At 35.6% G+C, this 17,822-nt stretch overlaps 1 protein-coding gene across 6 annotated transcripts in view; it reads right to left on the bottom strand.

Annotated features, from left to right (window-relative positions):
- Nucleotides 1-17,822, bottom strand: part of LOC149069409 (protein DOP1A) — a 727,510-nt gene that overhangs the window by 531,211 nt on the left and 178,477 nt on the right. For all 6 annotated transcript variants that reach the window (XR_016195089.1, XM_089250153.1, XM_089250154.1 and 3 more), the window contains exon 10: nt 3,355-3,767. Coding sequence is in view for 5 of the 6 variants with exons in the window: in XM_089250153.1 (XP_089106279.1) it covers nt 3,355-3,767 (413 nt within the window). In the remaining variant the exon portion in view is untranslated. The remainder of the gene's footprint in view (nt 1-3,354; nt 3,768-17,822) is intronic.

Below are 17,822 nucleotides of genomic sequence, written 5' to 3'. Positions count from 1 at the left end.
CTCTGAATGCTTTTGATTACGAAATCGAGCAAAGAAATGTGTTCCTGATGCATTGTCTCGACTACCTTTCCCAGAAAAAACCATCAGTGTTTTTGAGAGCAGTGCAGCTGTCTACAGAAGTGTGAACCATACAATAAACTAGCTCTTTCTAACAGAACGAGTTTTCAAATCCCAAACAGAAAGAGATCCTGTTCTAAGCAAAGTTATTCTGTACACAGAATGTGGATGGCCACAGAACAAACTGGATGAGAACCTGTATCCATTTTATGAGAAACGACATGAACTGTCTTAAGAACAAGGGATTTTTAATGTTGAACAATCACATTTTAATACCAAACAAGTTGAAAGACTGTGTGAAGGAGAAAATTCATGAAGGTCATGCTGGCATTGTTTCAATAAAATCAGTAACCAGAATGTGAGTATAGTGGCCATGCATTGACCGTGACATAGAACATATGGAAAAAACATGTCTGGACTGTACAATAAATCAAAAATTTTGTGAATCGCCTCTATTGTTATGGAAGAAAAATCTTGGGGGCGAGTACACATTCACTTAGTATAATTAAATGGTGATAATTGGCTTTTCATCATTGACTCTCATTCTCGAGGACTAGAAATATTCAAACTAAAACAAGTTACATCAGCTCATGTGATTAAATGTTTCCGAAAGCTGTTCGCTTTATATGGAATTTGTAGCATAATTATGTCTGACAATGGACCACAATTCACATTGTCTTATTTCCAGGAGTTTTGCAACAGAAATGAAATAAACATATCAGAACTTCATACCAGAAGAAATGGTTTGGCAGAGCGAGTAATTCACACGCATGCACACACTTTCAAGACAAAATTCAGAAAAACATCTAATCAGTTTGAAGACCAAGAACACCTACTACAAGTCTTATTCAATTATTGTGCAACTGTACACCATGCCACAAATGCCACTCCAGCTAAACTGTTCCTCAACAGAGAACTGTACTACATATATATACTTTACAAGATATTGAATCTATAAACTTAAAAAAAAAAATTGAAATTTCATATTTCAGAAGTGACTAATTTAAGGATGGGATTTCACTCTAAAAGGTTTATGAAAGTTATTTTACAAAAATTGAAAAAAACAACCAATAAATTTTCAGTTACATTCAAGAAAATGCAACCGATCAGCTTATTGGTTACATTTGTAAAAGAATTATAAAATTTTTATAGTGTAATCCGGGCTTAAGACAGAATTGTGATGTGAATATTTCTAAGCACAGACATTTTGAAAGTCTCCACTCCTCCCCCTTTTTCTACTTGCAAAGCCTTTGATATCTCCTGATTTTTTTTTTGGAACATCATTGGATGTGTTTTTGGAATTTTTTTTCATATTTTTCAAAAAGACAGATCTCAGATTTTTTTTTTTTTCAAAATCTTTTGAAAATCTTTTGAGAGATATTCTCGCATTCACTAATTGTGACGATCGAACTGAAAAGGCAACTTTATGTTAAGATTAAACTATTAAGATTATTTCATGAGGTCTCTAGATTAAACCACCAAAGAATGGCTCTAGGCTAAGTACTGAATCAGGGAAGAAGGAGAAAAATTAAAAAAATTGGGAAAAAAAAGTTTTTATGCACAAATTTCGAACTAAAGATTTTTTTATAACTTTAGTGCTCGTGTGGAAGGGCATGCGGATTTGGGATCTGGACCCACATCCGCTCAGTCTGAAATGGGCCTAAAGGTTCTCTACCCACAGGCAGGAAAAAAAATAAGGGGATAAAGTTAGGAGCTGGTATTGGCTTTGCTTTCAATAATGGAAAAAGGAGGGTCTCTCCACTTTAGATCCCTTCATCTATTTACTTGAATATATAGATTGTTCCTTCTCCAACATTGTAAAATCCCACCCTTCAACTGATAAGACATTTCTCTCAGTAGGGGATCTGAAGAAAAATGCTGATAAGGATTTTTTTTCCTCTCCTTGGGGATCTGAAAAATAATCTTCCATGGAAAAAAGTGAAGGTAAACCATTTGAATGTAGATTTATCCTCTGATTTTTCCTGACTTTTGACAAATATTTCATATGTTCCCTGACTTTCCCTGACCGTTTTCCGATTCCCTGATTTTCCAGGTCGCTGGGAACCCTGCCAAAGAAAAGTTTTGTGAATTTTCTTTACCTTTGCTTGTCTGCCTAAATAAGCTTTGCTGTAATCTTACATCAAATACCTTTCAAACAAACCAACCACGACAATGGTCTAGACCAGAAGTTCTCAACCATTGCTCCGTGGAGCCCTTGGGGCTACGTGTGCACTTCCTGTGGGCTCCGAGGCCACTCGAGCATAATAAAATGAATAAGTAAATTTGATAAACAAAACAAAGTGGCTAAAGGGTACCGCTATATAAACAATATACTAAAAAGGGCTCCTCGAGTTAAACAGGGCTTCGCCATAGAAATTATATACTAAAAAGAGCTCAGTGAGTCAGAAAAGATTGAGAACTGCTGGTCTAGACAAAGTAATTTCAATTAATGGACAACTGGAAACCATTTTCCATTGAACACTAAACATGCCATAAAACCAGAGACTGAAAATCTGTTAAAGATGCTGGATTGAATTTTTTGTGAAAATAAATTGAAGGAGGCAACTTTTTTTTTGAAAAAAAATAGCTGGAAACAGTGATTAAAGGTTTTTTGTTCTGTGGATAAGCGGCAATTCGCATAGTTTGACCCAATTTTATACGTTGTCGGAAGCCTAGGCACCAAATCCTGGGGAGGGGGCTTCAAGCTAATTTCATTTGCAGCCCAAAGAAATTGAATTGAAGGAGGGAAAATGATGTAATGGAAAAGTAAACTTTTATTGTGATATAACTTCAAAATTTCTTAAGGGAAAATTTTGTTTTTGGTGCAAAATGGAGCCGAATTGAAGAATTTTGGCATTTTTGTAGCAGAATGTAGCAAATGAAAGAAAATTGTCAAAATTGTAGCAGAATGTAGCAGACGTCTGAAATTGTAACAGTTTGTAGCAATTGTAGCAGATTTTCCACTCCTGAAATCAGTTACACAATGGTGCATTGTCATTGTCAATAAAAACATTAATTATTAAAAATCCCAATTAATAATTATTGTGATTATCATTTTGTTTGAAAATGAAACAATCCCAGCAATAGCAATAACATGCTTCCAAAATCAGTATTTTTTCCAAGTTGTGTTGAAACAAACATGCATGTAAAGGAGCAGTTTTCAGTGTTAGGAGGACAGGTTTCAGTGTACTGGTGCAAATTTAAGTGGGGGAAAAATCAATAAAAAATAAATTGTATTATAAATTTATATCAATTCTAAAAATTACAATAAATTTTTTTTAATCTTTTTGCACTTACTTCGTCAGCAGAAGAGGTCATTGCACTACTTAAAATGGCTTCACAAACAGAATTTCCCAATGAAATATTGTGAATCTGTTGCAGTAACTCGACTGAATTAATTCGAATATCTGGACAAAGACAATCCATATATCGCCACAATTTCAATGAGATCACATTAAATAACTTTGTTTTCCTACACATGTGCCGTAGTTCAGTAGAGCTGATAACTGTAGGAATAGGATCATGTTCACACTGGTTATTTAGTGAAGCAGTGTCATCCAAGAATTTCAACTCATTTGAAGAAAATGATAATGTGAATGAAATTAAATGAAGCAATGCTTTTATTGCTGCAAAAGAAATTTCCTCCATGTCAGCAAAACAAGCCACTGATATAAACAACTTCAACCACTCTTGTAATCTTGTTTCTTTACCTAAAATAGAGAAAACAAAAGTCTTTACTTGGTTGCATTATTAGAACAGTAAAAGGGAAGAGTGGTTTTTCTGTGCATTTGAAGTATTTAATTTACCAAGATAAAATACTGAAAAAGTTTGAGGACAACCAAAAAATTACTATATTTTGTAAACCTGTTGATGTAAATAATGAAAATTTCAGTGATAACAGTGGCGGCTCGTAATCAAATGTTTTGGGGGTCTGAAATGAAATATATAGTACTTATATATAAGTACTATATATTTTACCTTAGCAATAACATACCTTGCTTAAAACATGCATTGTGAATCAGGGCCGTATTAAGACATCTGAAGGCCCTAAGTAATTGAATACTTTCTGTGTCCCTCCTACCCACAATGTATGTTCAACTCGATTGAATCTATAAATTAAAAAAAAAAAAATGAAAATTTATGATTTTAGAAGTAACTAATCTAAGTCTATGATATAAATATTTCTAAGTACAGACATTGAAAGTCTCCCCCTCCTCTTTTTTTTTACGTGCAAAGTCTGATAATATCTCCCGAATTTTTTTTTGTTCGGAAAATTTTTGGAATTTTTCTTTCATATTTTCCAAAAAGACAAACTTTAAATTTTTTTTCAGAATCTTTTGAGAGAGAGAAAACATTTTCAGATATTTTCTTCTATCATCTGCTTGTTAGGATTTTATAAACTGGCTTCAAAAAATGAACTTAGCATGGCTGGTATTAATCATAGTTACCTTATTTTTGGTGAACCACTGTCATTGGGTAGCTTTTCTTCTATATATTTTAGAGTTGTAATCTACATCCATTAGCATTTCTTTTACTTCTACGGTGGATTGAACTAAGGTGACTTTATACCCATATGCTAGGGGATTAAGATCAAACCACGAAAAAATGACACTAACCTATGCGGATGCACAGAGCACCAAATCAGGGGTAAAAGAGAAAATTCATTATGAAGAAGATTTTTAAGAAAAATTCCAAACTATGAGAGTACTGGCCTGAATGATTTGCAGAGAAAACCATGATTTTTCATGCATTTCATCAGGGAATGCAGTTTTCAGGATTATTTTACTGCTGTGGTGTTATATGGCACAGGGGTACTGAAACTGTCTCATACAAATACAAATACAACGCCGCAACAGGCAAATTGCCCAACGAGGTGGCTGACTTAAGAACATCATGGATCCCCAAACCCTTTTTTACCCTACCTACGAGCCCTACCTACTACTGCTACACCACACATGCACCCCGCCCACAACCCCCCCCCGCGGAATCCCCAACGAATCGGTACATGCGGGAATGTGCGTGTACGTGTAGTGAAACCTGACGTGAAGTTTTTTTTTGTTTCTCTGTAATGTTTGTTATGTGTAGTGCTGCCATCTGCCACCAGTTTTTCAAACTATGAGTGAAGTGTTATGATTGAATGATTTTTCGTTGTAGGACTGTTGCTCTCTGTGGCGAAACTTTTTAACGGGGAGATCAGCTCGCATTTGCGCCTTGAAGTTGGGAACCACAGAAAACCAACTTCAGCCGACCACCACTGTGGGGTTCGAACCCGGATCCTCGCATCGCGAGTCCGTCACTATAACCACTCGACCACCACAGCGGCCCACTCGTTATTATACGAGTAATAATAATTAACGATAAGATAATGCTCCTGAATTCATCTCACTACGTTCCTTATCTCATTCGTGCCTTATTAATTGCATCGCCCCTGAAACCATGCAGTCGATCTGCTAATTACTAATAAAGATTTGAGCATTTTTAAGATTTATTTTTGATATAGAACTTTAGTTATGCCTAATGCTTGGGCTCTCACTCGGACACAGCTTAAGGATCTCATGACAATTAGATCTGTTGACAATACAGTCGATTGCATCAGTTCGTATGGAAATTGGTAGAGAGTAATTTTTATATAAGTAGGAAGGCCTCAATTTCCGAGAGCCTCAGAAAAATCAGTTTGCCCAAGGGATCTATGATTCTATTAAAAAGGCCCAAGTTACTTTATTATGCGATCTTTAATAAACTGATAATCTATATATATAAAATTGATTTTCTGTGTGTGTATGTGTGTTCTCTATACAAATCTACAATTTTAGATCGATCGTCGCCAAATTTTGCATATATACCAAATGTGATCCGACTTGAACGATAGGCTACTTTAAAATTTCGTCAGACCAGGGCAAATGCCCCAAATGGGCAAAAAACTGTCGGGCAACAATGGTTTTTGGTCCTCAACAATCACTTTCCGACGTTTACTTTGGTTACCGTGGTTCCCTAGCAATGCGTTTCAGACGTGTATATGCCTTGTCATATGCTTTGTCACTTCTTTAATGGTGCCAGTACATGGAGAAAACCGTGTAGCATCAGCTATTGTTGCTAAGAGAAATGGAAATCCAAGCTGATACAAAGGCCAAGTCAGTATCATAGAAAATATCTCTGTATTCAGAAGTGATGCAGTATATCTATCTAAACGCTTGATTTTTTGTGTTTACAATAATTCCAAATTATTTTTATTTAGTGTTGCGTAACCAAAATGCCTCCAAAAAAACGAAAAGCGATAGGATTTATCAATCCAAAAACAAAAAAAATCAGATTATCCAGGAAATCGGAGTCGCTGGAAAATCGGGAATCACGACTTTGTGAAAACCAAAGAAGAGTTGAAGTATTGAGAACCACCGAAAACTTTCACCAACGCCAATGTCGACGACAAGAAAACAAAAGAAGAACTGTAGCAGCAAGAGCAGTGGAAACAACGAACAGACGCAGAATTCGACTTGAAAAAAATAAAACAAGAACCGCTGCAGCTAGACGAGAAGAAACGACGGATCAACGATTGAGCCGACTTCAGCAGAATAGGACAAGAACCGCAGTAGCTAGAGAAGAAGAATCAACGAATGAGCCGGCTGGAGCAGAATAGGACAAGAACAGCAGCAGCTAGAGTAGAAGAAACAGCTCAGCGGTGTCGAGATCGATTAGAAAGAGACCGTAATCGTCATGGCCAATCAAAAGAAACAGCATCTGACTTGAAATTGGCAGCATTCAGTTATAATCCAAACTGCAATTATCAGTACCATCCGAAAGTAGTAATTGGAAAAATAAATCAGAAATGTAATTATTGTCAAGCTAAAAAATTCAAAACTGAATCACCAGGAATGTGTTGTTCAAATGGAAAAGTGAAAATATTGCAATTAAATGAACCTCCGGAACCATTGCTTTCTTATGTGTCGGGCACAACATCAGAATCAAAGCATTTCTTGCAAAATATAAGAAAGTATAATTCATGCTTCCAAATGACATCATTTGGCACAACAGCAACTGTAAAAGAAACAGGTTTCATGCCAACTTTCAAAATTCAAGGTCAAATTTATCATAAAGCTGGATCTCTTCTTCCCAAAACCGAAGAAAGCCCAAAATTTCTACAAGTGTATTTTATGGGCAATGAAGAAATCGAAGCCAACCAACGCTGCGACAATATTTCAGGAATGAGAAAAGATATAGTACTAAATTTGCAGAGACTTCTTCATAATAATAACAATTTAGTTATTTTGTTCAAAACGGCATTGGAAAAAATGCCTTCTGATGGATATAAAATCGTTATACGAGCGGACAAGAAACCTATGGGTGAACATGAGCGACGCTTTAATTCTCCCACCATTAATGAGGTGGCAATAATCATGGTTGGGAATGAATTCGATATCCGGGACATAGTCATTCACAAACGAAATGATGTTCTTCAAAGAATTTCGGAAACGCATCGCTCATATGATGCCCTTCAGTATCCATTGCTGTTTTGGCAAGGGGAAGATGGATATCACTTCAATCTTAAGCAAACTGATCCCAACACAGGGTTATCAACCAATAAAAAAGTATCTGCCAATGATTTCTATGCATATAGAATAATGATGAGGGATCACTGTTCAAACCACATTTTAAAATGTCGCCAACTTTTTCATCAATTTGTCATTGATATGTATGCAAAAATTGAGAGCGAGCGCCTCCTTTTCATAAGGTTGAACCAAAAGAAGCTACGAGTGGATGACTACATTCACTTGAGAGATGCCGTAGCTAGCGATGGAAATGTATCAGACATCGGCCAAACGGTCATTTTACCGGCTACGTTTACCGGAAGTCCACGGCATATGCACGAGTATGCTCAAGATGCTATGTCTTACGTTCGATCATATGGCCGTCCAGATCTATTCATCACTTTCACGTGTAATCCTGCTTGGCCCGAGGTTAAAGAAGAACTTATGGTCGGTCAAGTGCCAAGTGATAGACATGATTTGACCGCGAGAGTTTTTAAACAAAAACTGACAAAGTTTATTGACGTAATAACCAAGAGTTATGTTTATGGGGAAAGTCGCTGTTGGATGTATTCAGTCGAATGGCAAAAAAGAGGACTTCCACATGCTCATATGCTAATATGGCTCAAAGATAAGATTCGTCCAACTCAGATAGACAGTGTCATATCAGCAGAACTTCCAGATCCAAAAAAAGATCCTCTGTTGTTTGAAGTCATTACGAAGAATATGATTCATGGACCATGCGGAGCCCTTAATTCCAATTCGCCATGCATGAAGGATGGAGGATGGAAAGTGCTCGAAAAAATATCCCCGGCAATTGAGGCATGAAACTGAAACAGGAGATGATGGCTATCCTCTATACAGAAGGCGAAAACCTGGAAACGATGGACACACAGCAAATATCAAATTAAAAGTGAACAATAGTTGTAATGAGATTGAAGTGGACATATACTCGTGCCATATACTCCACTGCTTTCGAAGATGTTCCAGGCTCATATAAATGTCGAATACTGCAACTCCATGAAATCAATCAAATACATTTGTAAGTATGTCAACAAGGGCAGTGACATGGCCGTTTTCGAGTTAGCTGACGGAAGTAGGCCAAATGACGAGATCACAAAATATCAAATGGGAAGGTATATCAGCAGTAATGAAGCAATTTGGAGGATTCTAAATTTTCCAATTCATGATCGTTATCCACCAGTTGTTCATCTCAGCGTTCACCTAGAAAATGGACAACGAATCTATTTCACTGACGAAAACGCTCGAGAGAAACCCAACCCCCAAACACAACATTGACAGCCTTTTTCTTTTTGTGCCAACAAGATCTATTTGCAAAAACGTTGCTGTACTCAGAAGTTCCCAAATATTATACATGGGACACATCGAGAAAAATATTCACAAGGAGGAAAAAAGGCTATCCAGTACCAGGATGCGATGTTCGAGCAATGGACACATTAGGACGAGTCTACACAGTTCACCCAAACAATGCAGAGTGCTACTATCTGAGATTATTGCTCCATACCATTCGAGGTCCGACTTCTTTCACAGATCTAAAAACTTTTGAAGGAGAAGTGTGTCAAACATTCAGGGAAGCATGCCAGAAGCACGGTTTGCTAGAAGACGACCAGCATTGGGAGATGACATTATCTGAAGCGTCACTCACGTCCTTTCCTGCTCAATTACGAAGGCTTTTTGCAATCATACTGACAACTTTCAGCCCATCTAACCCCAAAGATCTATGGGAAAAGCACAAAACCAATCTGAGCGAAGATATTCTTATGCAAGCACGAAAAGCGTGTCCAGGCTTGGACTTGAATTTCACATTAGACATTTTCGATAAAAGCTTGATATTGCTTGAAAATGTATGTTTAGCGATGAATGGAAAAACTCTCACTCAGCTTGGTCTCGATGCGCCTTCGCAAAATGTATCTGATGTCCTTGATAGAGATTTATTGAGAGAAACGAGCTACAATAAAAGCCATTTGAAAACGTATGTTTCTTTCAACAAGCCCCTTATGAATGTAGAACAACGAGATGCATACAGTACTATTTTTCATTCTGTTACTGATGGAAATGGTGGACTTTTTTTTCTTGATGCACCAGGAGGTACAGGAAAAACATTCCTCATCAACTTGCTTTTGGCCGAGATACGTAAAGATGGTGGTATTGCTGTCGCCGTGGCTACCTCTGGAATTGCTTCAACGTTACTGGATGGAGGACGAACTGCACACTCGGCTCTCAAATTGCCTTTGAATATGACATGGTCGGAAAATCCCGTCTGTAACATCAGCAAGCATACTGGTCAAGCCAAAGTACTTCAGGCATGCAAGATCATTTTTTGGGATGAGTGCACAATGGCCCACAAAAAGTCTCTTGAAGCACTCAACAGAACCATGCAAGATATCAGAGGAAACTCGAGTATAATGGGAGGTGCTGTAGTTGTTCTTGCAGGAGATTTTCGCCAAACTCTCCCTGTCATCCCACGTTCAATGTCAGTGGACCAACTGAATGCATGTCTCAAAGCATCTCTCAAAGCATGTCTCAAAGCAAACATCTTTGGAAGTACACTAAAAAGTTATCATTAAAGATAAATATGAGAGTTTATTTACAGAGAAATCAGTCGATGCAAAAATTCTCGCATGAATTACTGCGTCTTGGCAATGGCAATTTTCCGACGGATCTGACCACCATGCTATTTTCTTTCCCCCCTGATTTTTGTCAGCTGTTACCGTCGCTCCAGGAAGTTATCAACAAAGTTTTTCCCAACATCCGTGAAAATTTTAAAAACACCGAATGGTTATGCGAGCGTGCAATTTTGTCACCAAAAAACGACAATGTTAATGCAATAAACATGATAATACAAAGCAAGCTTCCCGATCCCGAAGTTGCTTACAAATCGTTTGACACAGTCGTTGAAAATGATCAAGCCACCTACTACCCTACAGAGTTCCTCAACTCCTTAGAACCGCCAGGATTGCCACCTCATAGACTGGTTTTAAAAGTCGGATCTCCAATTATGCTTCTGAGAAATCTGGATCCTCCAAAACTGTGTAATGGAACCAGACTAAGCATCAAGAAACTTATGGCCAACATCATAGAAGCAACAATATTGACTGGCAGTGGTAAAGGTGAAGATGTGTTCATTCCACGAATTCCTATGATAACAACTGACTTGCCTTTTGATTTCAAGAGATTGCAATTTCCCATAAAACTTGCCTTTGCCATTACCATCAATAAAGCTCAAGGACAATCTCTCAAAGTTGTAGTTATCAATTTGGAAAATCCATGCTTCTCCCACGGCCAGCTTTATGTTGCATGCTCCAGGGTGGGATCACCTGAAAACTTATATGTATTTGCTCCGGAAGGAAAGACTAAAAACATTGTTTATCATAAAGCTTTAGAATGATAGTTTGTAAATTCACAACATACTTGAATTTTTGTAATTATGCAAGTTCGCAACATGTTTTCTCCCGCATTTTTGTAATGACAGAAATTCGCATTTCTATATTATTTTGGCAAATTGTGCGAGTACGCAACATGTTCCCTTATCTATTTTTGTAATTATGCAAGTTCACACCATGTTTTTTTTTCTCATTTTTGTTAATATACACGTTTGCAACATGTTTTATCTCTCAATTTAGTCATTATGCAAGTTCGCAACATGTTTTCTCTTGCATTTTTGTAATTATACAAATTCGCATTTCTATACCATTTTGGCAATTGTGCAAGTACGCAACATGTTCCCTTATCTATTTTTGTAATTATGCAAGTTCACAACATGTTTTTTCTCTAATTTTTGTTAATGTACACGTTTGCAACATGTTTTCTCTTGCATTTTTGTAATTATACAAATTCGCATTTCTATACCATTTTGGCAATTGTGCAAGTACGCAACATGTTCCCTTATCTATTTTTGTAATTATGCAAGTTCACAACATGTTTTTTCTCTTATTTTTGTTAATGTACACGTTTGCAACATGCTTTATCTCTCAATTTAGTCATTATGCAAGTTCGCAACATGTTTTCTCTTGCATTTTTGTAATTATACAAATTCGCATTTCTATATTATTTTGGCAATTGTGCAAGTACGCAACATGTTCCCTTATCTATTTTTGTAATTATGCAAGTTCGCAACATGTTTTTTCTCTCATTTTTGTCATTATACACGTTTGCAACATGTTTAATCTCTGAATTTTGTTATTATACAAGTTCCCAACATGTTTTCTCCCGCATTTTTGTTATTATACAAGTTCCCAACATGTTTTCTCCCGCATTTTTGTAATTATACAAATCCGCATTCCTCTACCATTTTGGCAATTGTGCAAGTTCAAAACATGTTCCCTTATTTATTTTTTTAATTATGCAAGTTCGCAAAATGTATTTTCATTCATTTTTGTCGTTATACAAGTTAATAGCATGTTTTTCTCTCATTTTTGTTGTTATAAAATGTTCCTCTCATTTTTATTATCCTTTACAAGTTCGCAACATGTTTTCTTTCCCATTTTTGTACCCGAGCAACGCCGGGTATTATAGCTAGTCTATATATATAAAATTGATTTTCTGTGCGTGTTCTCTATACAAATCCGCAATTTTAGATCGATCGCTGCCAAATTTTACATATATACCAAATGGGACCTGACTTGAATGATAGGGTACTTTAAAATTTTGTCAGAGCAGGGAAATGCCTCAAATGGGCAAAAAACTGTCAGGCAACAATGGTTTTTGGGCCTCAAAAATCACTTTCGGAACATTTACTTTGGTTCCCTAGCAATGTGTTTCAGACATGTATATGTCTTTATAATGGTTTGTCACTTTTTCAATCTTCCCAATAACGAGGCTCTTTTTAACAGACGTCAGAATCATCATTACTTTGAGGGTCAGACAAGATACCCATTGTTAAAATTGCAGATTGTGAATGAGAAAATTTAGTGGGGGGGATTTCCACCACATCAACAATTTTAAAAATTGTATTGAATTCTCCATTTTTGAAATATTGATTTCACTAAGAGATACGAAGTCCAGAAAACTAAGTATGAAGTAATTAGTTGAACACTTTTTATTTGGATATCCATGCAATAACATTGATTTCAACCATTTATTTATATCTTCTCAAGCATGAAAATTAATGTCTCTGTATTGTCTTTTAATATTCAACTGCATAAATTCATGTAGTTTAGGTAGTTTTAAGATTAATTTAAAATTAAAATTGCATTGCTTAACTTAAGACACGGTTTGTATGTCCCTCAAATAAAGAAGGGAGAAATCATGTGATCCAAAAAGCGTCATTGAAGAAAACCAGAGCAACACCAGGTATTATAGTTAGTTAATAATAAAGTACATTAACTTGGAGAAAGATGTACTCTCCAATAAGATATATAGTTAATACAAGATATACAGAAAAACTAGCTAGCTAATTTTTTAGAGACACTGATTTTTTGGAAAAATGCCATCCCTGCCCTTACTGGGACTTGAACCCGAGTACCTTGAACAGTCGAGTGTTCTACCATCTAAGCTAGTGACATATATGTCGCCATCTGGTGGTCTGATGTCATTTGCGAGTCATAGCTGATTGCTGTCACAGACCATACACTATATGCTGAATGGTATCCAAGCTATAGTGACAGAATATTTAACCATTGGAGCACATACAGTATAATATTCTGTAACTATAGCTCAAATGGTAGAGCACTCGACCAGCATGCGAGATGAAATTTTTTCAAATGTCTGTATCTTGTCGAAGAAGGAATAAGGCGGTTGACGACAAACACTTCTTCTATGATTCAAAGATATTATTAAACAATTAAACACAAATAAACAGAACCTACAAGAACGAGTGGACTGCGTGACTGTCTCGTTTGAACGGCAGAATCAAAGTTCTTTTCCAACATCGTGCAGGCGCATTCTTTTCCTTATTACGTGGACAGCGCCATCCAGTGGTGGACGCTGTCGCCACAATCTCTACAAAATTAACCAGTTCTGTATTATTTCTTGTACATTAACTAGATCTCTGGTTTGCAGTATTATTAGTTTTTCTGTATTTGTGCCATGATTTTGATGGTGTTACATTGTACGATCATTAAAAAAAATAGGATTTTTTGCCAGATGCTTGATGAAATTGAAAATTTCTATACTACTATTTTGAAATGTGCAGAAAGCAAAATAGAACATCCAAGTGAGCCATAGTTAAATGTTAGAAAACTAACCAAAAAAAACTTGGATATAACATACTGCAGGTGGTCTTAAAAAAAAATTAGTCTAAAGCCAACATATTTGTATAACATTTATTGTATGTGCGGTAGATATCTTAACTTATTTAACTGCATAAATAGTTGCAATTGTTGTCGATAGATGACACTAAAAAAATATAACTTTATTGCTATCTGTCTGCAATGAAAGTAACTATTCAGACAAATTTTTGTTATTAAATAAAATCTTGTCTTTCTGTGCAAACTAAAGTGTTTCTTTTTTTAGAATAATTGAATTTTTTTTTTGTTACTTTTCGATTATCTCATGGGTATTATTTTTATTCAAGGAAAATTTCGTTCAAAAATTATCCTTTTCAGTAAATTCTTCCAGGGCCGTCTCTATTCTACTGGGTGTGTGTTGCCAACTTGAGTTATGAGTCATCGATTGAGGCCGACATGTTCGCATTGCTTTCTTCTTTCAGATCGGAAATTTTATTTTGCAAAGATCATGTACTAAATGTTTTAATGATTTTAAATTAATTTCTCCAATTCTTCATTTGTTAGATGGTTCTTCCCATTTATTTTCACATGATCCATGTTGTTCCCATTTATTTCCGTGATTATTTTGAAATTTCAAGGTAAGTCTATGTTCAGCATTTGTATCGCAATATGACTTCCATCCAAACATTCACATATTTTTTATTTCCAATTTATTTCTTCAAATGCATTTTTTTTAAAATCGAATTTCTTTCACTTCTGGTTGTAATATTTTAATAGTCACAATTTTTGTTTAACCCTTAACTGGAGTTGTGAAAATTCTGTGTTGTAGCCTCATAGGGTTGAAACTACTATATTTTTATTTTCAAAGGACTGAAAATTTACATCTGGGGGGAAAAAAATCCAGCTTACGACAACTTATATACCGCGTGGGCGACATCACAACAACTTCGTTCGAACCACTCTCGAACACGACTGCCACGAGAGCGAATCTCGGGCGCGCCACCTATATTAACGGATACGGTCGGCCTTTGGGGCCAAATTATAGCCTCGTAGGGTTGAAACTACTATATTTTTATTTTCAAAGGACTGAAAATTTACATCTGGGGGAAAAAAAATCCGGCTTACGACAACATATATACCGCGTGGGCGACATCACAACAACTTCGTTCGAACCACTCTCAAACACGACTGCCACGAGAGCGAATCTCGGGCGCGCCACCTATATTAACGGATACGGTCGGCCTTGACCGTCACAATGTTAAATTGCTATCATTGTGGGGTCATTTTTCACTCCAGCAAGTATTAATGCATTTAAAAAATCAACAAAAACAGTTTTCATAAAAGCAATGAGTTTTTTTACATGCCTCCATTCATCTGTCAATTAGTTCACTAAATAGTTTTTTAAATTTCTCTAATTATTTTCCCAAAAATTTTCTTCTATTAGGACACACACTCGGAAAAAATGGAGGGATACATGACTTGTTAACAATTTTTTTAATTATATATTAAATTTTTTGAACGCAATTTCCATCATTAAAAACTGAAGATATATGATAAAATATACTCAGAAAATAAAATTCACAACAAAACTAAAATAATATTACTATATTTTACTATATATATTACTATATTAGTTTACTATATTTTTACAAGCACTAAAATTAGTCTTATTCTAAGTCGAAAACACAGTACTTGCAAACAACACTATGAAATATTGATCACACAGACCTTGCATACAATTCTCTAACAACACTATCCTCATGCTCACCTTGGATATCTGATGTTTCGCCATTAATTTGAAACAGTTATTGACAAAACTGGTGCTCTACAGAGATAACATTTCTATCTCAACACTACGGCCGTCAGACAAACAATGTTGCAAATATTGAGTTGGAATTATTTTGACCCCAAGGAAACTTTGAAATGAAATAACGGAAAAAAAAAATAGAACCTCATAAATTTATCAAGAACGTATAAGCAACCTGCACTGATAACAGGATGCACCAGATGCATTTCTTTCTTGGAGTGCCATATTGAGCAATGTGTGGGATGACCCCACTATGTCATTCTAGTGTTAAGTTGAAAAAATTACAATTGTGGTATTGAAGTTTTGTGAGCTATGCAGATTTCATTACATTTTGTTCTAAAGTATATTCTCTTATATTTCAGATGCCCATGCAGTCAAAACTACATCCGAAGTGAATTGTGTAGGCCACTATAATCCTCCTTGATCACTTAGCGACATGAATTTACTGTTATCCGCAGACACAAACTCGCAATCATCATCTTTCAGTGTTATTTTTTTTCCGTGGTACAGTAATCACAGACCCGTCTTAAGGAATCTTGTCCTCACTGACAATAAAAAGTTAATCAAAATGATTTACACAGACAACAGCATGTGAACCTGGAGCAAATTCTTTTCTATTGATTGCTGCAATCCATTGCTTTTGCCTTTCTACATCTTTTGGAAATTGGAAAGCAAGGGTGTAATTAGTCTGTGATTTATAAGTAGCTGCACACCCAGGTACAAAGCATTTCCTGTTTTCCAAATTTTGATATCTGAGACTTATAAAGGTAAGTTTTTGAGACAAATAAGTTTAAAAGCCATTGTTACCAAAATAGCAATGGACAAAATCATTATCAGAAATGAAATTCCCATCAACATGTGTCCATGTGGCATTTCTTCGGATGTTTTAGTAATGAAATGTTCGTCTGTTATTTCTGACATTCTGCTAAACAACTATTGTAAATCCAAAAATGATTTCCTAACGAAAAATTAGAGTAGTAAACAAAAAATATCAGCGTTATCAATTTCCAATACATATGTATTGGCCTATTCACATATTCTGCAATCGGAGGATCAAGATCACATTGTCTTAAAAAAAATTAAGGATATTCACAGCTTGAATGAATTTCGGATGTAAATAACTTGGTTTATATAACCCCAAATAGCCTAACAGACTTTTTTTAAATTACATATTGTATGTTCATACATATTGTGTAGGCCTGTATATATATGTTTACAGCGGAACTCCAATAACAACCTCTGTTCTAACTAGGGATGGGACGAATAACAATTTGGCCAAATAACCAAACATTCATCGAACGAATATCAATATTCCTCAAATTCATTACAATTCTAAATGAAATTAGTGTTCTTAATTGATAATAAAGTTATTGATAATCTCAAATGATAGAAATTAAATTTAATATTAAATTTATTACTTACAGAATAAATATTTTTTTCAAAACTTGTTAAATTTTACATCTAATTAAGAAAACGTCAAGCATTATTTATTCTCTGCTAATAATGCATCATAAATTTAAAAAAATTCATCCCGGTTTGGGCATGGATGTTTACTAACACTAACAAATTCCCTGGACGGATCATGCTGATCCCTTGGGAATACGTGAGGATCACGTTATTATTAAAAAAAAAAATTTAAGACTTATTTTTCCTCTTTAGATGTTCTTTGCTCCTTTTGCCTCTTTTGGTAGCTCCATATGTATCATGTCTTGATACATCCTTGAGTTAGTGAACTTGTGTAAGTCATGCTCACTTATGCCTTAATACAGTAGGATTCTATTTTGAGTTTCATGTTTTCCTTATCTTGTCCTAGAAATTGAGTGACATAATCTCTTTCACAGAAAAGAATAAACACAGCACAGTAAAATATAATCAATAAATTTTAATTTATTGGAAAAATTCCAATTAACATGATTTTTTAAAATTGTTGTGCACACCGATATTTAGCCGAACCAAATATTTGGCAAAAGGGCCGAATATACTGAATAACAGCCAAATATTCGTTCCATCTCCAATTATAACGGCATCTGAGATAAAATGACTGCTATCTCAGGTAATTCGTACAGATAATGTTAATGAACCCTAGCATGTAACGTCCTCTGATACAACACATTTTCAACTCTTTTGCTCAGGGGGTGTCGGAAGTGTTTGGAACTTGTGGGCTCGTTTTCAACTTTAGGCAAGGATTTTGGTAGCTGAATCAATTCAGTGGGTGCTCGAGCACCTTTAGCTTTGAGACCACTGCTTTTG

The sequence above is a fragment of the Pholcus phalangioides genome, unplaced genomic scaffold (genome assembly GCF_987345545.1).
Source record: "Pholcus phalangioides strain wild (caught in Gottingen) unplaced genomic scaffold, Ppha-v1.0 ptg000022l_1, whole genome shotgun sequence".
Classification (NCBI taxonomy): Eukaryota; Metazoa; Arthropoda; class Arachnida; order Araneae; family Pholcidae; genus Pholcus; species Pholcus phalangioides.
This window is presented reverse-complemented; position numbering and strand designations above follow the sequence as displayed.